The 27,283-nt window shown below is 35.9% G+C and overlaps 7 protein-coding genes across 12 annotated transcripts in view; 3 read left to right on the top strand and 4 right to left on the bottom strand.

Annotated features, from left to right (window-relative positions):
* LOC104730562 (ylmG homolog protein 1-2, chloroplastic-like) lies at positions 69-1,043 on the bottom strand. The gene has a single exon (XM_010449748.2). It carries the CDS (start codon positions 949-951, stop codon positions 289-291), a length of 663 nt encoding a protein of 220 aa, XP_010448050.1. The 5' UTR covers positions 952-1,043; the 3' UTR covers positions 69-288.
* Positions 8,562-12,767, top strand: LOC104730561. Of its 2 annotated transcripts, none has more exons than XM_010449745.1 (16): positions 8,562-8,897; positions 9,065-9,186; positions 9,285-9,373; positions 9,482-9,517; positions 9,620-9,713; positions 9,797-9,839; positions 9,929-10,029; positions 10,141-10,205; positions 10,285-10,778; positions 10,861-10,945; positions 11,012-11,137; positions 11,225-11,793; positions 11,885-12,020; positions 12,105-12,173; positions 12,262-12,396; positions 12,475-12,767. In XM_010449745.1, exons 1-16 carry the CDS (start codon positions 8,683-8,685, stop codon positions 12,586-12,588), a joined length of 2,493 nt encoding a protein of 830 aa, XP_010448047.1. In that variant the 5' UTR covers positions 8,562-8,682; the 3' UTR covers positions 12,589-12,767. The 2 variants fall into 2 exon arrangements, with proteins under 2 accessions (XP_010448047.1, XP_010448049.1); XM_010449747.2 differs by having other exon boundaries at positions 8,683-8,897; positions 11,012-11,131; positions 12,475-12,588.
* LOC104730556 (pentatricopeptide repeat-containing protein At4g28010-like) lies at positions 13,609-16,789 on the top strand. The gene has a single exon (XM_010449742.2). It carries the CDS (start codon positions 13,890-13,892, stop codon positions 16,020-16,022), a length of 2,133 nt encoding a protein of 710 aa, XP_010448044.1. The 5' UTR covers positions 13,609-13,889; the 3' UTR covers positions 16,023-16,789.
* Positions 16,785-18,861, bottom strand: LOC104730557 (putative S-adenosylmethionine-dependent methyltransferase RcsF). Its single transcript, XM_010449743.2, has 9 exons — positions 18,661-18,861; positions 18,436-18,557; positions 18,249-18,349; positions 17,950-18,142; positions 17,764-17,856; positions 17,617-17,676; positions 17,454-17,528; positions 17,262-17,342; positions 16,785-17,191 (listed from the first exon to the last, which is right to left on the bottom strand). Exons 1-9 carry the CDS (start codon positions 18,746-18,748, stop codon positions 16,952-16,954), a joined length of 1,053 nt encoding a protein of 350 aa, XP_010448045.1. The 5' UTR covers positions 18,749-18,861; the 3' UTR covers positions 16,785-16,951.
* On the bottom strand, positions 18,943-20,962 carry LOC104730559. The gene is made up of 5 exons (XM_010449744.2): positions 20,793-20,962; positions 19,837-19,921; positions 19,475-19,600; positions 19,278-19,379; positions 18,943-19,194 (listed from the first exon to the last, which is right to left on the bottom strand). Exons 1-5 carry the CDS (start codon positions 20,903-20,905, stop codon positions 19,144-19,146), a joined length of 477 nt encoding a protein of 158 aa, XP_010448046.1. The 5' UTR covers positions 20,906-20,962; the 3' UTR covers positions 18,943-19,143.
* On the bottom strand, positions 21,111-23,682 carry LOC104730554. 2 transcript variants are annotated; one of them, XM_019234114.1, is made up of 5 exons: positions 23,399-23,682; positions 22,936-23,091; positions 21,742-21,837; positions 21,536-21,656; positions 21,111-21,455 (listed from the first exon to the last, which is right to left on the bottom strand). In XM_019234114.1, exons 1-5 carry the CDS (start codon positions 23,669-23,671, stop codon positions 21,277-21,279), a joined length of 825 nt encoding a protein of 274 aa, XP_019089659.1. In that variant the 5' UTR covers positions 23,672-23,682; the 3' UTR covers positions 21,111-21,276. The 2 variants fall into 2 exon arrangements, with proteins under 2 accessions (XP_019089659.1, XP_010448042.1); XM_010449740.1 differs by lacking the exons at positions 22,936-23,091; positions 23,399-23,682 and adding exons at positions 21,981-22,136; positions 22,444-22,727.
* LOC104730552 (WAT1-related protein At4g28040-like) overlaps positions 25,134-27,283 on the top strand; it is a 10,101-nt gene continuing 7,951 nt past the window's right edge. The window contains exons 1-5 of one of the 4 annotated variants that reach the window (XM_019234080.1): positions 25,136-25,477; positions 25,582-25,767; positions 25,867-26,306; positions 26,589-26,667; positions 26,754-27,123. In XM_019234080.1, coding sequence (XP_019089625.1) covers positions 25,299-25,477; positions 25,582-25,767; positions 25,867-26,306; positions 26,589-26,667; positions 26,754-26,952 — 1,083 coding nt within the window. In that variant the 5' untranslated portion in view covers positions 25,136-25,298 and the 3' untranslated portion in view covers positions 26,953-27,123. Of the gene's footprint in view, positions 25,478-25,581; positions 25,768-25,866; positions 26,386-26,469; positions 26,568-26,588; positions 26,668-26,753; positions 27,124-27,283 lie in introns of those variants that run through there. The other 3 variants (XM_019234079.1, XM_010449738.2, XM_010449737.2) reach the window with 3 other exon arrangements.

The raw sequence follows: 27,283 nt of genomic DNA, 5'->3' as shown, positions 1-27,283 counted from the left end.
CACGACTTGCCTTAAACCTAACACAACGACCAGGAGAGTGAAACAACAATCCCCAAGCTATTCGTATATCCACGAAACTTCCAAGTCTATTATTGAAACCAAATTCATACATTTACAGAAATACACCACAGAACAGAAGAAAAGACTGAAACTTTAGAGTCTAATACATCGTTACCTTATATATCTCCAAATGCTATTAGCTATAGACAATATAAATGCTCCCAAATATAACCAGAAAGATCCGAACTTGATACAATCCATAAAGCTTTGCATCAAAAGCAGAGTAGACTATCCTCTGCTGTTGTTGAGAATCGAACCCAAAGTTCCCAAAACGGCGAAAGCAAGCAAAGGGCTAACGTCAAGCGTATCAAAGACCGGAGGGATAATGTTCCTGAAGAGATTAAGATAAGGATCACACAGATCCCTAATGGCAGACAAAGGCTGACGATCCCATGGGATGTTTGGGAACCAACTGAGCAAAACTCTGACCATCAGAACACCACTGTAGATATCGAGCCATTTAGATAACCCAGCCGCAACTACAGTCAGCGGCGTGTTGAGATACCCGGCGGGACGATCACGTAGCGACGCGAAGAACAACGGACTCGCAGCTCGGAAAGATGACTGAATCTGTGGGGATAAGTGAACCATTGCGACGGAGAGGTTATGAATTAGGGATTTGGTGACGACGCTGGCTAGAAGCGCGAGGGTGGTGATTGACCTAGTCGAGTCGGAGAAGTGGAATTGAGAAGGGGATTTAGCGGTTGAGAGTACCGGAGACGGAGCGGAGGTAACGGCGGAGGAGACGATGGTTCTAGGGTTTTGGAGGGAGAGATTGAAGGAGGGTTTACGGGGAAGGGAGACACGTGGACGGAGGAGGATTGGAGGTAATCTAGGGTTTACGAGAACTGAAACGCGGAGAGCGAGACTGTTGGTGGTGGAAGAAGCCATCTTTGTTGCTCGGCGCCGGAGAATGGAATACTCTCTCACTCCTTGTCTGTGAGAAAATAGGGTAACGATGGACTAAAAAAATAAAAACTAATAAAAAAAGATATCTTTTTTATTTTTGTCAACGAATCAAAAGATTAGAAAATTACTAATTGCAAAAATGTAGGGGTCTACTAGACTTTTTAAAGAAATTTTCAATAACTTTATCAGATTTTTTAAAGAAATTTTTAATAATTTTATAAGACTTTTTAAAAGCATTTCTATGAATTTTGGGTTCTTATCTAGGTTTGGTTGAATTTTACTGGGTTTATTTTCCGTTCAGTTTCTTTTCTAAGTTAAGCTAAATTTTTTTTTAAAGTTATATATTAAATTTTTTAATGGACTGCTAACAGGTTAATATAAAATCACAATGGTTACTTAAAGATTTTGATATAGGCTACATATATAAATGGTTTACATTATTTTTCTATGAAACGCCAAATTTACATATATGCTAGTTTTTGTTTGTGTCTAAAGAACCTCTCACAACGTAGTAATAATAATAATAATAAAATTTACATAAATCAGTGTTCTATCTTTTTTTCTCTAGGATATACCTTTCTAAAAAAATGAAAAAAAGTTCATATATTTATAGATTTCTAATCCAAGTACAGCTAAACAAAATTATATCCCATAAAAATAAAAGAAAGGGAAAGAAAATCTCGAAGGCCATGTTGAATTAGATTGAGATTTGTGGGTTCATTAGCTTTCTCCACTTCTTGCATATTACTCCTCACCTGACTCATTATAATATTGAATATTCTGAATAACATAAACATTAAATAAAATATAGAATTATAGAATAAGTCTATATCATTGTTGAAGCATATGGTACGTTAGAGAAACAAGGAATTGTTTGGGACAGTAAAGATTGTTGATAACTCTGCTCTAGAGGTCCATGTTGTAAGTTAATTGATTGTAGTCTGTTGTACACACTTTCTCTTTGGCCACCGTTTAATACACTTATACAAAAAACGGCTACAAATTTACAAAATTAGAAAATTATATATGTAAAAAGTCTGCAGAACAGATTAATTCAAGATTGGTTTGTGATTAGTTCTTACCATGTCATGAAAGTTTCAACAGTGTTGAAATACTTAGAGTAATCCTCCTCCTGATGAAAGCTTTGATTTTGTGGTACTATATTTCTTGTTCAAAGCTTGGAGTTCTTGTCAATGTCCCTTGATCAGTGTTTGAATTCTCTACTAGTGGTGAAGAGAACACATCATTTGTGGTGGCAGAAAAAGGGACAAGTCCAACCAAGTTATTGTGTTTCTTTTCTGAAACGAGCAACGAAGAATTTTCCACATATGTATAAACATATAAATATAAATTATGACGAAATATATATACATAAGGTAGTGTTTAGCTCAACAGTAAATGCAAAAAGAAAAACAAATTCAAAGGAATTTTGAATGGAATTGTAATAACAAGTGTCATTCGATATTTACAGCATCAATATCTTAATTCAAACCCATCTCCTACATATTATTAAAAAAAAAATGACTAACTAAAAGCTTAGATGTGACCAAAGTAAAAGTGGGCATGCTTATTTTTTTATTGGCCATACTGCAAATTAAGATATTAAAATATGTGTGAAATGAAAGCCTTATAAATCTTGAAAGCTATACATATTTTCATTCATTCAAATGAACATAATTTGATAATATCACCATCCAAATTTTCAAAATGTAAACTGAGAACAAAATTAAATTTTGAGGAACAAAAAGACTTGTGCTTAAAACTTTGAATATATATACATTTTACAGAAAATTATATGAATCTAGTTTCAGTTTTTAAATAATTGTGGATAGATCCACAAATAAAGACTGGAATGAATCACAAATGTTTAATTCATTTGTAAAGATGATATGAACTAAAGAAGATACCTTTTATAAAAAGAAAAATGACCAGATATGCTCGAAGGAAACAACGAGATTACAAAAACAAACAGATGTATCAGATTGGGAAGAGGTAGCGGGTGGATATATATTGGAAGAAGAAGAATACACTGTTGATTGTTTAGTTTGATAAAAATGATTGTGTTTGTGTTTGAAGGTATGTTATTATCCCAATTTGCTTTATACTTGATTCAAGTGAAGGTATATATATACATACATATATATATGTATAAACATATAAATATAAATTATGATTAAATATATATACAAAAGGTAGTGTTTAGCTCAATAGTAAATGCAAAAATAAAAACATATATAAATTTCAGTTTGACACTTTAATTTCCCTTTGCACTTAGATTTTACAAGTGATTTGTCAAAATACTAAGACAATGTGTTTTGAATCAATCATACATTTACTCAGAAAAGCAAAAAATAGTTCAAATTATAAAATTAGTTTTTTTTACATTATTAGTGAAAATCTTGATTTTAAGTTAAAAAGCCCCAGCAAAATTATTATTAGATTTCTTTCCTCAATTAGTATATATACATATATATACACATATATATCATACATATATATCTTATTTTAATAAATTGACATAAATGTATCCATTCATATACTAACAGATGGAATTATCTAAATATTAGCATTGCCTTAGCTCATTGGTTGGATTGAAGATTAAACTTTAAGAAAAAGGTATTTCTATTATTTACAAACTTCAACCAAATGTCACGAACTTGTAGTAATTTGATATTTTCCTTTCTTGTAAAAAATAAGCATTTTTTTCTTGACATTCTAAAATGACAAAAAATGAATCTATAGAGATTTGGAGTCATTGTATCTTTTTACTGTGACACTTCAAACACATTGTATTTACAGCTTTTAACTAGGAAGATCGATACATACCTGAGGTAATCTTAAATTGAATTAGCAAACATGTTTGGCTTCCCTTTGACTAAACTAGCTAGCTAAGTACAACACTTTGTCCCATGTATTTAAATACATGCAGGTCTTATATCATATTCTAAATTATTTAATTTTACATGAAATAAATATAAATAAGAATTTTATATTAAAGTTTACTTCAAATTCTTTCATTATGAATATGAAATAGAAAATTGATTAATTTTAAGAATTTCTTACAAAATTTTTGATAACTTTATAAGACCTTTTAAAGAAATTTTCAATAACTTTATAAGACTTTTTAAAGAATTTTTCAATATTTTTATAAGACTCATTTCTAATAATTTTGGGTTCTTATTCAGTTTTGATTCTGGTTTGGTTGAATTTTACTAGGTTTCTTTTCCAAGTTAAGCTAAAAGGATTTTTAAAGTTGTATATTAAATCTTTTAATGGGCTGCTAACAGGTTAATATAAAATCACAATGGTTACTTAAAGATTTTGATATGGGCTGCATATATAGATGGTTTACATTATTTTTTTATGAAACGCCAAATTTGCGTATATGCTAGTTTTTGTTTGTGTCTAAAGAATCTCTCACGACGTAGTAATAATAATAATAAAAAAATCTACATAAATCTGTGTTCCGTCTTGTTTTCTCTAGGATACACCTTTCTAAAAAGAAAAGAAAAAAAAGTTCATACATTTGTAGATTTCTAATCCAAGTACATCTAAACAAAATTATATCCCATAAAAATAAAAGAAAGGGAAAGAAAATCTCAAAGGCCATGTTGAATTAGATTGAGATTTGTGGGTTCATTAGCTTTCTCCACTTCTTGCATATTACTCCTCACCTGACTCATCATTTGAATATTCTGAATAACATAAACATTAAATAAAATATAGAATTATAGAATAAGTTTGTACCATTGTTGAAGCATATGGTACGTTAGAGAAACAAGGAATTGTTTGGGACGGTAAAGATTGTTGATAACTCTGCTCTAGAGGTCCATGTTGTAACTTAACTGATTGTAGTCCGTTGAGCACACCTTCTCTTTGGCCACCATTTAATACACTTATACACAAAACGACTGCAAATTTACAAAATTAGAAAATTATATATGTAAAAGTCTGCAGAACAGATTAATTCAAGATTGGTTTGTGATTAGTTCTTACCATGTCATGAAAGTTTTCAACAGTGTTGAAATACTTAGAGTAATCCTCCTCCTGATGAAAGCTTTGATTTTGTGGTACTATATTTCTTGTTCAAAGCTTGGAGTTCTTGTCAATGTCCCTTGATCAGTGTTTGAATTCTCTACTAGTGGTGAAGAGAACACATCATTTGTGGTGACAGAAAAAGGGACAAGTCCAACCAAGTTATTGTGTTCCTTTTCTGAAACGAGCAACGAAGAATTTTCCACATATGTATAAACATATAAATATAAATTTTGACGAAATATATATACATAAGGTAGTGTTTAGCTCAACAGTAAATGCAAAAAGAAAAACAAATTTTAAAGGAATTTCGAATGGAATTGTAATAACAAGTGTCATTCGATATTTACAGCATCAATATCTTAATTCAAACCCATCTCCTACATATTATTAAGAAAAAAATGACTAACTAAAAGCTTAGATGTGACCAAAGTAAAAGTACCAAAGTAAAAGTGGGCATGCTTATTTTTTTATTGGCCATACTGCTAATTAAGATATTAAAATATGTATTAAATGAAAGCCTTATAAATCTTGAAAGCTATACATATTTTCATTCATTCAAATGAACATAATTTGATAATATCACCATCCAAATTTTCAAAATGTAAACTGAGAACAAAATTAAATTTTGAGGAACAAAAAGACTTGTGCTTAAAAATTTGAATATATATACATTTTACAGAAAATTATATGAATCTAGTTTCAGTTTTTAAGAATTGTGGATAGATCCACAAATAAAGACTGGAATGAATCACAAATGTTTAATTCATTTGTAAAGATGATATGAAGTAAAGAAGATACCTTTTAAAAAAAGAAAAACGACCAGATATGCTCGAAGGAAACAACGAGATTACAAAACAAACAGATGTATCAGATTGGGAAGAGGTAGCGGGTGGATATATATTGGAAGAAGCATACACTGTTGGCTGTTTAGTTTGATAAAAATGATTGTGTTTGTGTTTGAAGGTATGTTATTATCCCAATTTGTTTTATACTTGATTCAAGTGAAGGTATATATATATATACATACATATGTATATATATATATATTTATAAACATATAAATATAAATTATGATGAAATATATATACAAAAGGTAGTGTTTAGCTCAATAGTAGATGCAAAAAGAAAAACAGATATAAATTTTAGTTTGACACTTTCATTTCCCTTTGCACTTATATTTTACAGACAATGTGTTTTGAATCAATCATACCTAACTCAGAAAAGCTAAACACTAACAAAATTATTTCTTTTTACATTATTGGTGAAAATCTTGTTTTAAGTTAAAAAAACCCAACAAAATTATTTTAGATTTCTTTCCTCAATTAGTATATATACGTATATATATATATATATCTTATTTTAATAAATTGACATTAATGTATCCCTTCATTTACAAACAGATGGAATTGTCTAAATATTAGCATTGCTTTAGCTCATTAGTTGGATTGAAGATTAAACTATAAGAAAAGATATTTCTATTCTATTATTTATAAACTTCAACCAAATGCCACGAACTTGTAGTAATTTGATATTTTCCCTTCTTGTCAAAAATAAGTGACAAAAGATGAATGTATAGAGATTTGGAGACATTGTATCTTTACTGTGACACTTAAAACACATTGTATTTACAGCTTTTAACTAGGAAAACTATAAAACAAATTGGTAGTAAATGATTTTTAAATTATATGTTGACACCTTTTATTATTTATAAATTTTCAAGCTTTTTCTTTTTTGAAAAGTTATTGCAAGATTTTTTTTCTTTAAAATACTATTATTTTCCTATTTAGATTAAGAAAGATTAATAGTTATATACCTAACGATAAATATTATTATCACAACGATAAATATTTTTTTTTATCTTATAACATTATAAATGGATATACAACACATATTGCTTTTCCCTTTTGGATTTTTAGACTCCAAAGATATTTAGTGTTTTCGTCGACATATTTAATATTTTCGTCGACATATATAATCTAACAATATTTTTTTCTTTACAATATTAAACAAAAACATATACCAAGAATAATGTCTACATGGATCATTGTTAAAACTTTGTTTTTGGCCTCTTTAGCATTGTTGATTAAAGTTATGATTTATACTATTATATGATACTAGGTTTTGAACCCACGCGTAGCAATTAAAAGAAGAAGATGCACAATCGGCTATCTACTATTATTTCTATTATTAGATATATCGTGAGACTGTTTGATAAATATTATAAATATTGAAATTTTTAAAAAAGTTTAGCTATTAAAAAGTTTTAAAATATCATAATTTCTAAATTTTAAAAGTTTAAAATATTATAAATTTTGAAACTTTTAAAAGGCTCAAATATTATAAATATCTAAACTTTATAGAATGTTTTAAAATATTATAAATACTTAAACTCCATATAAAGTTTAAAATACTATAAATATTTAAACTCTATAAAAAGTTGAAGTATCATTATTGGTTTGAGAAGTTGCAAACGTGTGGATCTAATACCGAGTATATGGGTGAAAGTATCAATCAATAATTGAGTATATATGGTGGCTATGTTGTTCTTCATGAATTGCACAAAATTTACGAGAAAATTTTGATTTTGATATTGGAGCTTGCTGAGAATAAGTTGTATGTACTTTAAAACAAAAAGTAAGTTGTGTGAAACAAAAAGGTTTGAATGATTATTCAGTGGAAGAAAGCGAGAATTAAACAAAGAAAATGAATAATAAAAGTATAACGAAGAATCAGACGGTAAAAGTAGCGATGACAACTACCATGCAAAATTGACAATGAATATGACGAGAAATAATATAAAAGTAAATGATAAAAAATACTAATTCATAAGTGGTGTTGTTCAATTAAATATGAGAAAACAAAATTAATTGGTTCATATTTCTTTTGATCAAATTTGATTTTCAAACATAATTGATTTTTTTTATATTTTAATTGTGTATTTAAAATAAAATTATTGCCTTACTAATAATTTAAAGTTTTCATAAGATAATATTTTAAAACTATCATCAATTATATATATAATATTTCAAAACTATCATCAGTTGTATATATATTCTTCTAAATATATCAAATAAACTCACGCCTAGCGTGGGTTCAAAACCTAGTTAATTTAAAAACTGTAAACTTTTTTTTTGTGTGAATTAAAATCAAACAAAAAAAGAACCAAAATTGTGGACAGAAAAAAAAAGAACCAAAATTATTGATAAATAGTATGCATTTATCATTGTAAAATCTAAAAATCAAAACCAAATCATTAAAAACTATTTTTTAATCGATATAATTAAGCAAAAACAGTTCAAATATTTAGATTAATATCACTGCCTAAAAGATTGTCGTTTAAATTTAAAAGAAATTTAATATCCTCTATTTTTCTAAAACGATTATTAAGAATTTTTCCAAATGGTTGTTATTTTAGCGGCAAAATATTAACGACCATAAGAGTTTAATGGAAGCATTGCTAAAAATAGAGGACAATCGTCCAACACCACTCAAACAAACCTATATGTCTTCTCCGTCGTCCACCAAAATCTTATTTACCTCCAAAATAACATTCCTCCACTACAAAAAAGAACAGGTTATATTTGACAAGAAACACACAAAAACATCCATTGTTTTGTTTATAATTTGATTATTCTTCCTTGTGGGGAATGCTAATCCAAGATTTGTTCGTCAGAGATGGAACAGAAGAGCGTGTTGTTTTCAGCTTTAGGAGTTGGTGTTGGGTTAGGCCTTGGGCTAGCGTCAGGTCAAAGTTTGGGTAAATGGGCAAACGGGTCGATTTCTGCGGAGGATGGACTTACCGGAGAAAAGATTGAGCAAGAGTTGGTTAGGCAGATTGTTGATGGCAGACAGAGTAGTGTCACTTTCGATGAGTTTCCTTATTACCTAAGGTTACATTGCTTGCTTGTGCTTGTCTTATCTTTCTTGAATATCATTTGTCTTACATATGATTTATGATCATGATGTTAATCTTCTTGTCACGCTTGTGAGTTATGAGATAAATGAGCGTTTGGAGATGGAGCTTTGTTATAACAAATGTTTCTTTTTGATGCTGCAGTGAGAAAACTCGGCTTTTATTGACAAGTGCAGCTTATGTTCACCTAAAGCAGTTTGATATCTCGAAGCACACACGTAATCTTGCACCTGGAAGTAAGGCCATTCTTCTGTCTGGACCTGCTGGTAAAACATCCCCTATCCTTTTATATGTTCTCCTTGGATCTTTTTTGTGATTCAAATTTTTGGTGTAATTCTGTTTGGCTCTTTTTTTTTCTATGCAGAATCCTATCAGCAAATGCTTGCAAAAGCATTGGCTCATTACTTTGAATCGAAACTACTGCTACTTGATATAACTGACTTCTCTATTAAGGTGATTCATTGCATAATTAAAGATTTTGGTATATCTTCCATGAAAAGATGAATTTTTTTTTGGTAAAGAATGGCTTGTAAGCTTTCTCTTTCATATTCATTGTTACAGATACAGAGCAAGTACGGATGCGTCAAGAAGGAAACTGTACGTTACTTTGTGATCTTATGTTTGTGTACCTTAGTTTTGTGTGTTTGTTTGTACAGACCATGATTGTGTTTTCTTTCATATATCTCTACTGTATCCTAGTCTCACAAGAGGTCTATTTCTGAGATGACATTGGACAAAATGTCGAGTTTGATGGGTTCTTTATCTATGCTCTCTCAAAGAGAAGAAACAAGAGGTACAGTTTCATCAAATAAATCCTTTGTCTTTAAAATTTCCTTTTTCAGAGCTCAAGTGTTCGCATTCTTGTAAAAAATTTAGGGACCTTGCGTAGGATCACAAGTGGCAACGATCTTCATTCCAGGTACGTTTGTATTGTCGTTTAATTAAGCTGGAAATATAGATTTGTATGTTTTATGCTAGCTCACTAGTTCCTTTTACCTAACACGTCAGGGGCTTTGACGTTACAACTCATCCTCCGCGACTCAAGCGGAACGCTTCTGCTGCTTCTGATATGAGTAGCATATCTTCCCGTTCTGCAACTTCTGGTTCAGGTATGTGTAATCGTCGTCTTCCTTTGTGATAGATAGTTCACTTGTTTTCATAGCTTATCCACTTAACCAAGCATTTGAATGAATCATTTGTGGCTGTATATACCTTGCTAGCTTCAAGCAAACGTAATGCAAACTTATGCTTTGATGAGAGACTTTTCCTTCAGTCACTATACAAGGTAACACCTATTATGAAATCATTAAGACACAATTCTATTCTCGTGCAGTTCTTAAACTGAAGAATTGTTATCCTTACAGGTCTTGGTTTCGGTTTCGGAAACCAATCCTATAATAATATACCTGAGGGACGTTGAGAAGCTTTGTCAATCAGAAAGGTTCTTTAAGTTGTTCCAGAGGCTCTTGACTAAGCTATCTGGCCCTGTTTTGGTTCTCGGCTCAAGACTATTGGAACCCGAAGATGACTGTCAAGAAGTAGGAGAAAGCATTTCTACTTTGTTTCCTTACAACATCGAGATCAGACCGCCAGAGGATGAATCTCAACTCATGAGCTGGAAAACAAGATTTGAAGATGACATGAAAGTGATACAGTTTCAGGACAACAGGAACCATATAGCGGAGGTTCTTGCTGCTAACGATCTCGAGTGTGATGACTTAGGTTCCATTTGCCATGCAGATACCATGTTCCTAAGCAGTCACATTGAGGAAATTGTGGTTTCTGCAATCTCTTACCATTTGATGCACAACAAAGAACCCGAATACAAAAACGGGAGGCTTGTAATATCTTCCAATAGGTACTAAGAAGATCAGTTATCTCTTCCACAAAACAAAGTATGTATCTTCCTTAAGCTAACTGATTGAATGGTTCTGCAACAGCTTGTCCCATGGATTGGGTATATTACAGGAAGGTAACAGACGCTTTGAGAACTCCTTGAAGCTGGACGCAAACACTGACACCAAGGTATTTACATTTCTTACCAGGCATGTGTTTTGAAATATAAAAGTGACTAAAATGTGAATGGCTCAGGTGCAGGGAGAAGAAAGTGAAGGGATAATAAAGAGTGAGTCGAAATCTGAGACAGCTGCTCCGGAAAACAAAACTGAGCCAACTCCCAAAAATGAATGTCCCCTGCCTCCAAAAGCACCTGTAAATGTCTAATAGTCCATATGAATCAGCATTGTTATCTTGATGTGTTTTCCTGAACATAGGTTTGATTTTTTTTTTATCCTGTCAATGTAGGAGGTGGCTCCTGATAACGAATTCGAGAAGCGCATAAGACCAGAGGTTATCCCAGCAAATGAGATAGGTGTGACATTTGCTGATATAGGCTCACTGGATGAAACCAAAGAATCACTTCAAGAGCTTGTTATGCTTCCTCTTCGTAGGCCTGACCTGTTCAAAGGTGGCCTTTTAAAGCCCTGCAGAGGAATCCTCCTCTTTGGACCACCTGGTACTGGGAAAACTATGATGGCAAAAGCCATTGCGAATGAAGCTGGAGCTAGTTTCATAAACGTTTCAATGTCCACAATCACTTCAAAATGGTTTGGAGAAGACGAGAAGAACGTGAGAGCTTTGTTCACCCTCGCAGCCAAAGTGTCTCCGACTATTATATTTGTGGATGAAGTGGATAGCATGCTGGGACAGAGGACAAGAGTTGGAGAGCATGAAGCAATGAGGAAGATAAAAAATGAGTTCATGACACATTGGGATGGGTTAATGTCGAATTCAGGTGACCGCATTCTCGTTCTCGCAGCAACAAACAGGCCCTTTGATCTCGATGAAGCCATCATCAGGAGGTTTGAGCGAAGGTAAAGCAGTCCCCTTATGCATTTCACTTGAAACTCCCCGAGTTTTTGTGGTACTAACTCTAGCTTGTGCTTTTGTTTTGTTGGGAGACAGAATCATGGTGGGTCTTCCATCGACTGAGAGCAGAGAGAAGATTTTAAGAACCTTATTATCAAAAGAGAAAACAGAGAATCTTGATTTCCAGGAGCTTGCACAGATGACAGATGGCTACAGTGGAAGTGATCTCAAGGTTTGTCACACTTCTCATCTCACTTTACCGACACCTGAATCTTCTCGCTATGGACTAATTATTGTGAATGTTATATACAAACAGAACTTTTGCACAACAGCTGCATATAGACCGGTGAGGGAGCTGATAAAGCAGGAGTGCTTGAAAGACCAGGTTAGAAACTCTTCAAGCCTTTTCCTTTATTTCCCTACTCTCTACCGTTTGAATGAATTTTTCAATGGTGGTTTCTCATAAAACTCAGGAGAGGAAGAAGAGAGGAGAGGAAGCAGAGAAGAGTAATGAAGAAGTTTCTGAAGCAAAAGAAGAAGTGTCTGAGGAGAGAATTATAAAGTTGAGACCTTTGAGCATGGAAGACATGAAAGTAGCTAAAAGCCAGGTATGTTTAAGGAAATTGGTTGGGGTATTGATGATGATCTTGTCCGCAAAAAACACTAAATTGTTTTGTAATTTGCAGGTTGCTGCTAGCTTTGCAGCAGAAGGAGCAGGAATGAACGAACTGAAGCAGTGGAACGAACTGTATGGAGAAGGAGGTTCCAGGAAGAAGGAACAACTCTCTTACTTCCTTTAATAACCCAATCCACTCCTATTCACATCATCTACAGAGACATCTTCTCGTACATCTTCTCATGTGTGTTTGTGTATAAGTCTGATATTTCATTAATTTAGTATTATCATATTAAACATTAATTCCAGAGATTATGTAAATAAAACATGTACAGTTAATCTATTCTCTTGTATCTTATTTTATAAAGCTTTAACTGTTTATGTCCTGCTTAGAAATGCACACTAATCCTAGTTGGAAACTCAATATTCAACAATGTGGCATGTGTAGTTTCGATTCTTATCAAGATCATAGCTCATCATTCTAAAACAAGAGGAGAGTATTTAAACAATGAGTACCAAACACGTCTGCTACATTGTCTTGTTTAAAGATTCATTATTTTAGGTGGAGACTGAGATTTTACCGGTACATTATTTAGAAGCTACTCACTCCTTCAATTGCGGTTCGCTCAAGCTAGCAACTGGAATCTCCGGTTTGGATTCTGAATTTTCAAAGGTCTTGTAGAACTCTTCAGGGAGAGGTCCAAGGTGGTGCTGCGGAACATGTTTTGGTATGAATGACTTCGCACTCTAATCATCTGGAACACCACAATGATCCCATTCAGCATATGCAAACACGGTTTCAGAATTCCATAGTGCAAAAAAAACAAATGACAAATCACACTAATCTCCATTACAAAATCAACCAAAACTGTAAGTAGCATTACAAATTTACAACATGAAGATGTGATAATAGCGTTCAAGCAATAGCTAAAAGCAAGCACTAGTTCAAAGTATAATGAAATTTTGCAATTTTGACAATTGTATATATGTATCAGAGAACAGAAGTGAAGTTACCTAAATGCCTAAGTAAAAGTCTTTCAATTGCAAATGAGTGTAACGAACCGATCATTTTGTGAACGAGACTGAACTCATCACGAGCTTCCTCGCACCTTGGACGGTGTTGCGTGAAGCTCTCCACTGCCTTCCTGTAACCTTCATCTTCAGGGAACCACCTGAATCTCCTCTAGAGTTTTGCTATAGAGATCGATCAGCACCGCTCCCGCATTTGAGACCACATCTCCAGCCCAACGATCTCAGTCGCCTGCTTCACATTCGGCTGCCCGATCTCTCGTACGAACATCTCCGCCGCTAAATTCGCTTCTCTCCGGCGATATCAAATTTTGCCTCTCAGATTAATGCATTAGCCATGTCGGCCCAATTTATATGGGCCTGAATCTTTTAATGGGCTTCACTTTGGCTAAAACAGAGCCGAGAGTCTGAGTCTAATCGGGAAACCTAATCGTGCAAAGTCTCCGATCCTCCGATATGAGATTTGTGATATCGGCGGCGGCCGGGAAGCTTTTCCGACGTGATGAGCTCGTAGTAAGACAGCTCTTAAACCCTCGTTTGTTTTCTAACCACGTCAATGCATTCTCTGAAATCGAAACCAAATTGAGATCGCTATGTGAGGGTTCAAGTTCAACTCCTCAGATTAAGAATGCAGTTTCAGTTTTCCAGCAAGCAGTGACCTCCGGTGGTTCCCTCGCTTTCGCCGGAAATAATCTCATGGCAACGCAGGTACGCTCTAGAAACCACGAACTAGCGTTTTCCATTCACCGCAAGATGCTTGAGACTAATACTTTCATCAATTTCGTGTCGCTGAGTGGGTTGCTTGAATGTTTTGTGCAAATGCATAAGACCGAGTTTGCATTCGGGGTTCTTGCGTTGATGTTAAAGCGTGGGTTTGCTTTCAATGTGTACAATCTTAATATCATCTTAAAGGGTTTATGTAAGAATCTGGAATATGGTAAAGCTGTTAGTTTACTTAGAGAAATGAGAGGAAACACTCTGATGCCTGATGTTGTTAGCTACAACACTGTTATTAGAGGTCTCTGCGAGGGTAAAGAATTGGAGAAAGGATTGCGATTAGCTAATGAGATGCAAGGCAGTGGCTGTTCATGGAGTTTGGTGACTTGGGGGATTCTGATTAATGCATTTTGCAAGGATGGTAAGATGGGGGAGGCGATAGGTTTGCTTAAAGAAATGAAACGTAAAGGTTTAGAAGCAGATCTTGTTGTGTATACTTCCCTGATTCGAGGGTTCTGTGATTGTGGTGAGTTAGAGAAAGGGAAGGCGCTCTTCGATGAGGTTCTTGAAAGAGGAGATTCTCCCTGTGCGATTACATATAATACTCTTATTCGAGGTTTTTGCCAGTTAGGACAGTTGAAAGAAGCGTCACAGATGTTTGAGTTTATGATGGAGCGTGGAGTTCGTCCAAATGTTTACACTTACACTGGCCTTATTGATGGTCTTTGCGGAGTAGGTAACACTAAGGAAGCTCTGCAACTTTTGAATATGATGATAGAGAAGGGTGAAGAACCTAATGTTGTGACGTATAACATTATTGTTAACAAGCTGTGCAAGGACAACCTTGTGGCGGATGCTTTAGAGATTGTTGAGTTAATGAAGAAGAGGCGTACAAGACCTGATAACATAACATACAATAGTTTACTGGTAGGACTCTGTGCCAAAGGTGACCTAGATGAAGCAAGTAAGCTTCTATGTTTAATGCTGAAAGATAGTAATTATGCAGATCCAGATGTTATATCATTCAATGCACTAATCCACGGGCTGTGCAAGGAAAACCGTCTCCAACAAGCTTTCGATATTTATGATTTGCTGGTTGAGAAATTGGGTGCTGGAGATATAGTAACCACTAATATATTGCTTAATTTCACTCTCAAGTCTGGAGATGTAAGTAAGGCAATGGAACTTTGGAAACAGATATCTGATTCCAAAATTGGTCCGACCTCAGATACCTATACTACTATGATTGATGGGCTTTGCAAAAGTGGCATGCTTAATATCGCTAAAGGATTGCTTTGCAAAATGAGAGTGTCTAGGCTACAGCCTAGTGTTTTCGACTACAACTGTCTACTGTCATCATTATGCAAAGAGGGAAGTTTAGACCAGGCATGGAGATTATTTGGGGAAATGCAGCGTGATGAAAGTTTTCCGGACGTTGTTTCTTTCAATATTATGATTGATGGAAGTCTTCAAGCAGGGGACACTATGTCTGCAGAATCACTTCTTGTGGGGATGTCTCATGCTGGTCTTTCCCCTGACTTATATACTTATTCGAAGTTGATAAATAGGTTCCTAAAACTTGGATATTTAGACGAAGCTATCAGCTTCTTTGACAAAATGGTTGAGAGCGGCTTTGAACCTGGTGCTCATATTTGCGATTCTGTGTTGAAGTATTGTATTTCACAGGGAGAAACAGACAAGTTGAAGGAACTTGTAAAAAAACTGGTGGAGAAAGATATTGTCCTCGACAAAGAACTTACATGTACGGTCATGGAATACATGTGTGGCAGCTCAGCAAACATGGATCTTGCAAAACGGTTGCTAAGAGGAGCAGATAATAAAGAGGAAGGGAAAAGTGGGGTACTAACTTGAGGACTATAAGGTTGGAGAATGTTTTGCATTCGGAATGCTATGTAGAGACATGTTGTTAGATTAAATTGACCATGACAACAAAGTATGACTATGGCAGAGCGGGAAGGATAGTAGCAAAGAAATTTTGGATTAGTGTGGTATTTGTTCATGGTGGAGCACCCGACCTGCATCTGATAAGCGCATTGCAAGTACTTCAAATCATGATTTGATTGTCAGATGACATGAGATACCAAGGCACATAGTTACTCATTTGAATGATGGTTAAATCAGTTAATGCAATGAAGAAGATCGGATGCAACCATGTAGACCTGAATGAAAATTTCAATGGCGGTTCTCATACAACTCAGGAGAAGAAGAAGAGAGAGAGGTAACTGAAAAGAGTAGTTTAGAGGAATCTGAAGCAAAAGAAGAAGTGCTTGAGGAGAGAGTCATAACATTGAAAGTTTGGGCATGGAAGACATTAAAGAAGCTAAAAACCAGGTAAGTTGAGGAAATTAGTTTTGCAGCAGAAGGAGCAGCAATGGCCGAACTCAAGGAGTGAAGCGATTAGTATGGAGGAGGAGGCTCCAGGATACAACTCTCTTACTCCCTTTTATACGCTATCAACTCCTATTTACATTTTCTTGTTGTTTATAAGTCGGACATTTTCACTAACTAGTATTATCATCAATTGTAACATTTTGTTCCAGAGGATTTTGTAAATAAAGCAAGTACTGTTAATTTATCTTTTGTATCTTATTATAGAAAGTGTAACTGTTTACGTCTTAGCAGCATAATAAGAAACTTTAATATTCAGTGATGTTTCACATGTCTAGCGTACAACTCTAATCAAGGTCATAGTACATCTTACAGTATTCAATGAAAGAGATGGTGGGTGCTAGCCTTCTTGAGATTTCATGTCCAGAGGATCCAATAAGTCATTACAAAAATCAGCTTTCTGCAACATCTTGCAGGTTTTGGGGAAGAGAAACATCTTGAACGAGAATATTACTTTCATTATCTATCATGTAAGACACATCTAGCCCCTCCAGAACCAAGTGATAAACGATCTCGGCATCTGATGTATCTTGTGGCTTGTTCCTCTGTGACACTGATCGTATGTCCCAGGACAGGACCTGCGTAATCAAGCTCTTCAGCTCATCCGCTGAACCATACAGAGACTTCTTTTCCTGTGAGCATAGCAACTATTATGTTAAAACGGCAAATAGAGAAGAGAAGGTCAAGTCAAAAGTCACTCACTATCAGTTTCCAGCAGGTGGCGATGGAGGAAGAGAAGATGTCTGAGAAACTCACAGAAGTCACAGCCAATTGGCAATCCTCCTGAAATTCATATTCGAATTATTTCAGTCTTTGCTTCTTCCTACTCAGATAAGTACTCACAATGTTCTTCAAATCTCAGCAGAGTTCAGCAATTCATAACAATGTACATACCTTTACCCAGTTTGGCACTGAGGCTCCTTGAACACTGTCTGAGTATGGTAAATAAGGCTTAATGTCGAGCACCGGCTATTCAAAACCATTAAAACAATCAATGAACTACGCAAGACGCTGATAATCAAACGTTAATCTAGCATGCTAGGGAAAGGAGAATTACAGTCCCATCCACCAGATCGACACCAGAGAGCAGAACCTTATCTTTTTGGATTTCCTCCACCTAGAGATTAATGAGCATTATATACTTTTGGTCAAGATGTTCAATATATCTTTCTTAACTACAGGAGAACTGGATAACGCTCAGAACCTTAGCAACGGTGAGCCCAATGGGACAAGGTCGATGAGGGGACCGAGTAGCAAAGACTCCCTTCCGTTCCCCATTAAGTCTTGGCACTCTCACCTGAATTCACAACACCCCAAAAACCTTCAGACTGAGAACATCATCATCACATAGAAACAAACAAACAAACAAACAAACATGAAGCTGCATAACCTTTGCCTTGAGCTTAGACTGAGATGGCTTTCTCCACAGCTTCTCAATATCAGTGTTGAGAAACACATACAGTATCCAACAGTGAGAATACTCTTCGAGACCCTCAAGAGATGCAGGAGGAACCAAAGCCGGATCAAAGACCAAACATGCCCTCGCTAAAGAAACAAGCAATGGCTGCCTTGGTGTCCCGTTCCTGCAAAACCACCAAGATGCCGAACTTATTAAACAAAAAAGCCAACATTTAGAAACACCATTATTATGCCCCTTTGAAACCGGAAAGCTAAATAGGATCACTATACCTTGTAGAGAAACAAGACTGAATAGTACCAATTGGTCGCATTGGGTATATCTTGCTATGTAGATCTTGTGACTCAGTCTGTGCTAACGCCTCCCGTAAAGCCTACAGATTTCAACTTTGCATCAGAGAAGATATACATAAAATGTGCATTAGAGACATTAAAGCAAATTTCCAAGTAGTAATTTCACCTGCTGAGCCTTAACTCGACCTTTTCTCTCAGAAGCACTTTTCTCCATGGTAGATCCCAAAGACTTCTCAAGTTCTTTGATCCTATACTCCAAATCTTCTCCTCGTCTTCTCCATCTATACACTTCGCAAGAACCAGCTCAGTATAAAGAGTTTCTCGAAACCTAGTACCTAAGAAACAAGTATGGGCAAAGAGGAAGTGACATAGAGCTAGAGAAAGGGATTACACGAGACTGCGGCGGATACAGATACTACAGCGAGTGTAAAGGCTAAAGCCGCCGTAGTATAGCCGGTGGAGTGTCCCGCAATAGCCATGGAGGAGCTGTTTGCTGTGCCGACGAGTGGAACGTTGCGACGGCGGCGGGAATGTGTCCTTCCGGTCGTCAAATCGCGCTTTAGTTTTTTGTTTTGCAAGAGGCAATGTTATTCACTGTTCGGCCCAGACTAGTTATAAAATTACAAACCCATCAACGGCCCATTGAATCTGTATTTGATTTTTCTTTATACTGTAACAAAACTTTTCAAATTGTGTTTTCTTTTACAAATAGTGATTTTAACATTTGAAACAAAGGAGATTTACAAAGTGTAATATGATGTGTTTTTAACAACTTACATGAACACAAACATTAGTTTTGGTCACAGTAGAGAGTAGAGTAAAACCAGATGAACTCAACAAGACATGGTCAATGTGTTGTTTAGTGTGGTAGATTCTATGCTGATGGAGTGAATAGATGCACCACCGCAGACCAATAACCAACCAACTGCAGTTATAAATAGGAAGCCACAGTCTTAGTAAAAGCCTTTCTATTGTCAACAACATTGAGGAAGTATAAGTATATGATACCTGAGCCACAATACCCTTCCCCGTTTGGGCTTCGATCACTAGACCTATCATCAGTCCTATGACTGCCCACGCTCCGTTTATAGCCTCTATTTCACGCCTTCTCTGTTAAAGCAAACGAGACGATAACTGTAACGGTGCTATTTCTACCAATCTTGATAACATGTATCATCATTCATCCAAAGGGTTATTTTCCTCACCTGTTGTTTCTCTCTGCCTTTAATCTCTTCCATTTGCTTCCCAGCTATCCGTTTGGCTTCAACAGGGTCTACCATGATGACCTCTTTTTTGACCTTTGCTTTTCCTGGAGGAGGAGGAGGAGATACCTACAAGAACACCCGGCATAGTACAAGTTTTAAATCAATGTTCTAGTCAACCAACAAGAAGATCACATTTTTCATGAGTATGAACTTGGTGTCCAGGATGAAAACACTATATAGATCTTAGTCTAGGATCCATATAGACTCCTAGTTTATCCATTTTCATGAGATGGGAAAAAAAAAACTTCTTTTACATATCGAAAACCTAATAAGTAACTTGAAAAAAGGGGTTAATGTTATACATTTGGATTTGCTAGGACTCGAACTACTCCACCTCTGGTTCTGTTTCCCACCAACTTTGCATCTTGGTGTCTTCTTAATCCCTTTCTGATAAACCATAGAAATATATCACGAATCAAGGCCAATAAAGTGGAATATGATTATCAAACGTAATGGTACCATTTGATCAATGTTCTCCTGCATTAGATGAAATCCTTAAGTGTCCCACATGGGTAAAATAATCAAAATACTTGATGATAAACCAACACTCGATACTTCATCCACATGATCTTAGTACCAACTTAGGTAGACAAAGGTCATAAAAAAAACAAATAGACACAGCCAACGAAGAAAAGGAATAAAGATGGCAATGGAACCAATGCACAGTAACAAACGCAAGATACGGAATAAGAGGAACACTTATCTCATGACTAAAACAACAACGACCAATTCGGTATGCGCAGCTTTTATATTAAAAAATACACCAAAGAGTGTGAGGAGATAGGTACCAAATAAGTTAACTTATCCCAAACGCAAGAGAAAACATTCACAAGACAAGTGTGATATGTGAAACAGATCCAATTGGAAATAAACCGCTTCCAATACTATAAGCTGTTAACTGATTACATTTGGATCCCAAAAAGGAGATGAATTTGAGGAGTTACTCATAAAAAAACATCTTAAGCCAACAATTTAAAAGAATACAAACCAACGATCCATCCAACAGAAAAGAAATCAAAATCTCAATTGGAGAAATCTCATTGGTGTCAATTACCCAAAATAGATTCTGGTTTTAGAAGTTCAGATGTAAAAAGACAGAGAATTTAGAGATGAGTAGCAAGATAAATCACAAACCCAGAACACGAATTGCAAAAAGTTACGAGGCAGAACACTTACATACGCTGCTCATACATCCAAAACTTCAAATCAAAATATGAGAACGGAGAAACGTAATGAGATTTTCAAGAGAGAGACTTACACGAGAGAAGAGGAAGGAATTGTAAAACGTCGTCCATTGGAAGAAGAAAGGTGAGGATCAGCTCCAGGGAGGAAGAAGATACGCGGCGGTGAAGAGAAAGACGTCACCACCATTTCTAAGCCTTTCGTATTTTCGAAGCTCTCTTTTACTCTGTTTGTATATATTGGCAATGGAGAATAAAAGGCAAAGGCCACCCAAACGACGCCGCTTTGTTCTACCAACAAGTGATCTTTAAACCTTATCCAATCAAAAGTTACTAGTGATTTGATTATACACGATAGTGGACTAACGATAACAAGTTTTTCATATGCAACTTAATAAGATAGAAAATGTCACATTTTTGTAATTACATTTGGCTAATGAATTAACTACGATAGGAAAGATTTACAATCACATGGTCATGATTGAGTTTATGTATACAAAGCTTTTCTTGATGACCAAGAATAATGTGTATACAATTTGGATAAATGACAAGAATTTACAATTACATGGACATGATTGAGGAAGTAGAGAGGCCGAGCCAGAGGAGGAGCCGTTGTGGCCTGTTGAGGTATCGAGCTTGCCATGCTGGCTCCGACGTTTCCTGCTCGAACCCACTTTTCATATATAGCCTCTTCGCTGCTTCATTGTCCACGGTCACATGCACGTACATATCCGTTATGCCTGATCCATTCCACAACATTTTTTTTAAAGAAAAACTCCAATTTGGACAAAGTCTAAGAGTTTGATTAAAACGTTCTTACCCCATTCTCTACCAACTTCCTTAGACTTTTCAATGAGTTTGTAACCAACTCCATTGCGATGCAGCTCTTTCGCAACACAGACGTTGCTTATGTATGCCCTCGAAAAATCCACACCAATTCCCTATACACAATATATTCAGTATTAGATTAAGTTCAATATATCCAATATTAGATTAAATTCAGCATTGTCTGTCAACATCAGACACCTCTGGTTTTGTTCCAGCAATTTCATCAGGAAGCCAACGGCATTGGTTAAGATCAAGACTCCCCACCACAACTCTATCTTCTATGCCGTCAGAGAACTGAGAAATTTTATCAACAGAGAAGCAGATGAAGCATAACATAAATTCATATCACACAGTCTATCTGAAACAAGGCAGTATACTATATTAACTCTACCGAGATGCACAGTTAAAACACAAGATGAGCAATTGACCAGACAGACCTTACATGCAGAGCATAAATCCTCAGAAGAGCTTGATAGTTGCGACAATGGAAGAGTAGCATTTATGCAGGCCACCCGAGTAAACCCTTCCCTCTTTCCTGAAGTTCTCTCTTTCAGCGCCTCGAACTCACGCTCTGCCAAGTATCTTCTATGATCCTAATGAAACTTGAACAGCAAAATGTAGCATCAGCATAAGTACACACAGATAAAAAGCCAATAAGCCTTAACCAAAGAAACACTCAAAAACCATATCACATAATAACAATGTAATCTACCGTATCAGAACAAATCCTAGACTATACTCACAGCTCCAACATCAATTATAATTTCATCTACGACTTCCATATGAACACAATTCACAGTTCAGAGAGTTGAATTCATGATTCCCAAATACCTAGAATTGTGTATACTAATTCACCGATTAAGTCTATCTCAAAGAGTGAGATAGAAAGAAGAAACTGACTTGGATATTGTAAGCAGAAGGATTGAACTCGTTGAAGGTCCGTACGCGAAGACAAGCTGCAGCCCAGAGCTCATCTTCTGACACCGTTTCGGATACGACGAACGTCGACTTGTCGATCGCCGGAGCACAAATGTGTGAAGCGGCAGGACGGAACCGGAACCGGAACCTCAAGGAAGGAATCGAAAGAGACGAGCGCGATGATCCATCCGTGGTTGACTCGTTGAAAATGGCGATGGAGGATGAACTTGGAAGAGACGAACAGAGAAACGCCATTTCCTTCGCGGACTAATGACGTCCTCAGCTTCTTGCTAAGCTTAAAATGTTCGCATATCTGGGCTTTTCTTCCGTTTGGGCCCAATCTAAGCCCATTAGNACAGATGAAGCATAACATAAATTCATATCACACAGTCTATCTGAAACAAGGCAGTATACTATATTAACTCTACCGAGATGCACAGTTAAAACACAAGATGAGCAATTGACCAGACAGACCTTACATGCAGAGCATAAATCCTCAGAAGAGCTTGATAGTTGCGACAATGGAAGAGTAGCATTTATGCAGGCCACCCGAGTAAACCCTTCCCTCTTTCCTGAAGTTCTCTCTTTCAGCGCCTCGAACTCACGCTCTGCCAAGTATCTTCTATGATCCTAATGAAACTTGAACAGCAAAATGTAGCATCAGCATAAGTACACACAGATAAAAAGCCAATAAGCCTTAACCAAAGAAACACTCAAAAACCATATCACATAATAACAATGTAATCTACCGTATCAGAACAAATCCTAGACTATACTCACAGCTCCAACATCAATTATAATTTCATCTACGACTTCCATATGAACACAATTCACAGTTCAGAGAGTTGAATTCATGATTCCCAAATACCTAGAATTGTGTATACTAATTCACCGATTAAGTCTATCTCAAAGAGTGAGATAGAAAGAAGAAACTGACTTGGATATTGTAAGCAGAAGGATTGAACTCGTTGAAGGTCCGTACGCGAAGACAAGCTGCAGCCCAGAGCTCATCTTCTGACACCGTTTCGGATACGACGAACGTCGACTTGTCGATCGCCGGAGCACAAATGTGTGAAGCGGCAGGACGGAACCGGAACCGGAACCTCAAGGAAGGAATCGAAAGAGACGAGCGCGATGATCCATCCGTGGTTGACTCGTTGAAAATGGCGATGGAGGATGAACTTGGAAGAGACGAACAGAGAAACGCCATTTCCTTCGCGGACTAATGACGTCCTCAGCTTCTTGCTAAGCTTAAAATGTTCGCATATCTGGGCTTTTCTTCCGTTTGGGCCCAATCTAAGCCCATTAGTTTTATGTTTGTTGACGTTTCTTCCAAAATAATCATGATTCATGAACAAAAAGATACGTAATAAACTTTCCTATTTCCATAAATGGAAAATTTACATGTGTCATCAGTCATCCATCACCTTTCCTTTTCTAGAAAAAAATTGTTCTTGTCGCATTCGATTAATGATGGTATCCTAATCAGTGTATATCGTTACCTCTAATCAAAAAAATAAAAAAATCATATAAAAACAAAAATGTAGATTCGAGCTGTAAAATGTACACCTACCTAAAACGGGCACGTAGAACTAGTTCATGCATGATGATGTGGTAGTAAAACTGTAAAAGATATAGATTGTTGTAATAGTTATGCAAGTATAAAGATGATATATAGTATTTGATTGGATTAATACTCCAGTTTACTTTTTTATTCCTTTTTATTCATTTGTTTCACACTTTATGATTCATACTTCAATACTTTGGGGGTGGTTTGGTTGCCGACAGAAACTTAAAGAATTGCCATAGTGTGAACTAAATAATTGGTTTTTATTGCCATTGAAGGAATGCACCGGTTTCGAGTGGGACGGTACGATCCATTAATTCACGCATTTGATTTTTGCCTATCTATTTCAACAAGTCTGGTATCGTTCACCTGTAATATATACACCACATTTTGGAATTATTAAATTTGTGAAAGCATCACATGATGTGGTCCTAGGTGGCATGTTTCATGGAAAGAGTGTATCAATCAGTTTAGTCGTTTTCAGTTGTTATTGCTACAGTTAGAGTGGATTATCATACAGAGAAAATTATAACAAATATTTAGTCAAATATCTGAATACGTCTTATCTAACAGGTTCTTCTATATACGCATGTGGTATATTTAGCTACAGACCAACCTTTTTGACTATGCCCGAACGTGGTGGCCTCTCAGCCTTCAAAATGAAGTCGTCATTATGCGGAAACCTCAAAAGTGTAATCACTCATTATATTTTCTTTTGTTGTTGTATCTTTTAACGCAAATACCTTCTTTTCTTTTCGTCTGAATGATTCAATATATTATAAACGATTCAATATATTATAAACCAACGAGTTTGGCACAATACAAAAAGGAACCAAAACAATCATATACAAGAAGCCAAAAAGCAACTAAGAAAAGCTTTGGTGAAAAACAAAAACATCGTGTAAAAACAACATTTTTCAACGCAAATACCTGAATCTATTATTTGGAAGAGTTGACAACAAAATAAAAAGCTTTCTTAACTATCCCACGAGCTTTGTTAAGCTATTCATTTTGTTTGTTTCAATTTCACACCTATAGAAGCTTACGTATTCTAGATATTTAATAAGTGTATCATAGTTAAACATAGGTTTCTTAATCCTTCCTATCACATTATTCACACACACCTACACCCACGCTCGACACATGGATTATTTTATATTCACATAATAACAATACTGTATAAACAGTCCAATATAAAGAAGACAGCCGAAACGTACTGTGAGAGATTAAGTTTTAGTGATTTTTGGGATATAGAGAGAGAGAGAGAACAATGGAGGTATCGAAATACAAGGCGGTGTTGGCGTTAGTGTTTTTGCAGTTTACGTCGGCCGGAGTTGCACTCTTCACGAAAGCTGCTTTCACGGAAGGACTCACTCCCACCGTCTTCGTTGTTTACCGTCAAGCCATCGCCACTGTCGTCATCTGCCCCATCTCTTTCTTTTCCGCTTGGTAAGTTCAGTTTTTGATCCTTTTTCTTTTTTTTTGAAATTAATATATTACATGATCAATATAAGAATATTGATGAAAACCATTTCCATGTGAATGGTAAATAGGAAAAAAGAAAACAAACCATCTCTGGGACTACGAGGCTTTTGGTGGGTGACTCTCACGGCTGTTTTTGGTGTGACTGTGAACCAGAACGCTTATTTTAATGGACTTGACTTGTCTTCTTCATCCATGGCTTGCGCCATGACTAATCTTATTCCTGCCGTCACCTTCATTATCTCCGTCATTGTTGGGTATGTATATTATCAACATATATATGTACGGCATTAATTTTTCAAGATTCTATATATTGATGGATTGACTAAATATCGATATTGGATGTTTGTTTCAAGATACGAGAGTTTGAAGAGGAAAAGTATGAAAAGTATTGCAAAAGTAATAGGAACAGGTGTGTGTGTGGGAGGAGCCATGACAATGACTTTTCTAAGAGGTCCAAAATTGCTCAACGCCGTGCTCAACCAAGACGGCACCACTTGGTTACTCGGCTGCATACTTCTTGTCATTAGTACATTGGCTTGGTCCTTTTGGTTGATCTTTCAGATTCCTATTGCCTCTCACTGTCCTGATCACTTGTACACTTGCTCCTGCATATGTATCATGGCTACCATATCCTCTTTCCTCGTGGCTCTCGCCTTAGGCAACACTCATTTATCACCATGGAAGCTTGATTCCACTTTGAAGCTCTCCTGTTGCATATACTCTGGCATCCATTTGGCGCTAATGTTCTTTTTACAAGCTTGGGTCGTGACACAGGAAGGACCTCTTTTCTCTGCCCTCTTCAACCCTCTTGCAGCAATCATCAGCACTTTCTTCGGGGCTTTGTATTTCCAAGAACAGACTTACCTCGGGAGGTATGCCATTTTTTTCGTGTCCTCTTTCTTTTCGTTCTGAAGCTCAATTCACATTTTCTTAATCTATTTTGCTCTTTTCTCCAGCTTGCTAGGCGCTTTGACTGTCATCCTTGGTCTCTACATTGTTCTCTGGGGAAAATCCGAAGACTATCAAGAAGAATACATAGACCTAAAATTGGAAGATGGACACACCACTTCCTCCNCCCTCTTCAACCCTCTTGCAGCAATCGTCAGCACTTTCTTCGGGGCTTTGTATTTCCAAGAACAGACTTACCTCGGGAGGTATGCCATTTTTTTTTAGTGTCCTCTTTCTATTCGTTCTGAAGCTCAATTCACATTTTCTTAATCTGTTTTGCTCTTATCTCCAGCTTGCTAGGCGCTGTGACTGTCATCCTTGGTCTCTACATTGTTCTCTGGGGAAAATCCGAAGACTATCAAGAAGAATACATAGACCTAAAATTGGAAGATGGATACACCACTTCCTCCCAAGCTGACATTGGTTCCATTTTGATTGGTGATAAGGTCTTCCGTAGTTCAGAGCTCTTAGACGTACCTCTTCTCATGTGAGTTGTATATGAAGTCGGTGTAAAGAGAGTTCTTTAACAATGGGCAATATAGAATATGGAACTTCGTTTACATGCACAAAACATTTGAAAAATATTTATATAGAAGTTCTTTTGTAATTCATTCAAGTCATATATGTTGTGAATTTAAGAGAGGAAATACATTGCAATGCAATCTTACACACATACAAAACAAGCTATCATCTAGTTGTCTTCCAAAATGTTCCAATGTTTCCATTTGCAGAAAAAACAAAGTAAGCTTTTTGATCTCAAAACACAAAAACACTTTTTGAGGAAAAAAGCAAAGTGAATCTCAAAAAAAAAAAAAAAAAAAA

Source organism: Camelina sativa, chromosome 12 (assembly GCF_000633955.1).
Source record: "Camelina sativa cultivar DH55 chromosome 12, Cs, whole genome shotgun sequence".
NCBI lineage: Eukaryota > Viridiplantae > Streptophyta > Magnoliopsida > Brassicales > Brassicaceae > Camelina > Camelina sativa.
Note: the sequence above shows the minus strand (reverse complement) of the source record. Positions and strands in the feature narration are given on the sequence as shown.

Coding starts and splice junctions, on each gene's coding strand:
- LOC104730562 (XM_010449748.2), bottom strand. CDS start 951: ATGGCTTCTTCCACCACCAACAGTCTCGCTCTCCGCGTTTCAGTTCTC.
- LOC104730561 (XM_010449745.1), top strand. CDS start 8,683: ATGGAACAGAAGAGCGTGTTGTTTTCAGCTTTAGGAGTTGGTGTTGGG. Junction 11,794..11,884: donor ATCAGGAGGTTTGAGCGAAG/GTAAAGCAGTCC, acceptor GTTGGGAGACAG/AATCATGGTGGGTCTTCCAT. Junction 12,021..12,104: donor ACAGTGGAAGTGATCTCAAG/GTTTGTCACACT, acceptor ATATACAAACAG/AACTTTTGCACAACAGCTGC.
- LOC104730556 (XM_010449742.2), top strand. CDS start 13,890: ATGAGATTTGTGATATCGGCGGCGGCCGGGAAGCTTTTCCGACGTGAT.
- LOC104730557 (XM_010449743.2), bottom strand. CDS start 18,748: ATGGCTATTGCGGGACACTCCACCGGCTATACTACGGCGGCTTTAGCC. Junction 18,350..18,435: donor GTCGAGTTAAGGCTCAGCAG/GTGAAATTACTA, acceptor TGAAATCTGTAG/GCTTTACGGGAGGCGTTAGC. Junction 17,677..17,763: donor TTGGGCTCACCGTTGCTAAG/GTTCTGAGCGTT, acceptor ATTAATCTCTAG/GTGGAGGAAATCCAAAAAGA.
- LOC104730559 (XM_010449744.2), bottom strand. CDS start 20,905: ATGGTGGTGACGTCTTTCTCTTCACCGCCGCGTATCTTCTTCCTCCCT. Junction 19,922..20,792: donor ATTCCTTCCTCTTCTCTCGT/GTAAGTCTCTCT, acceptor ATGGTTTATCAG/AAAGGGATTAAGAAGACACC. Junction 19,380..19,474: donor AAGGCAGAGAGAAACAACAG/GTGAGGAAAATA, acceptor TTGCTTTAACAG/AGAAGGCGTGAAATAGAGGC.
- LOC104730554 (XM_019234114.1), bottom strand. CDS start 23,671: ATGGCGTTTCTCTGTTCGTCTCTTCCAAGTTCATCCTCCATCGCCATT. Junction 21,838..22,935: donor ATTTATGCTCTGCATGTAAG/GTCTGTCTGGTC, acceptor AAAATTTCTCAG/TTCTCTGACGGCATAGAAGA. Junction 21,657..21,741: donor TTGCTGGAACAAAACCAGAG/GTGTCTGATGTT, acceptor TATTGTGTATAG/GGAATTGGTGTGGATTTTTC.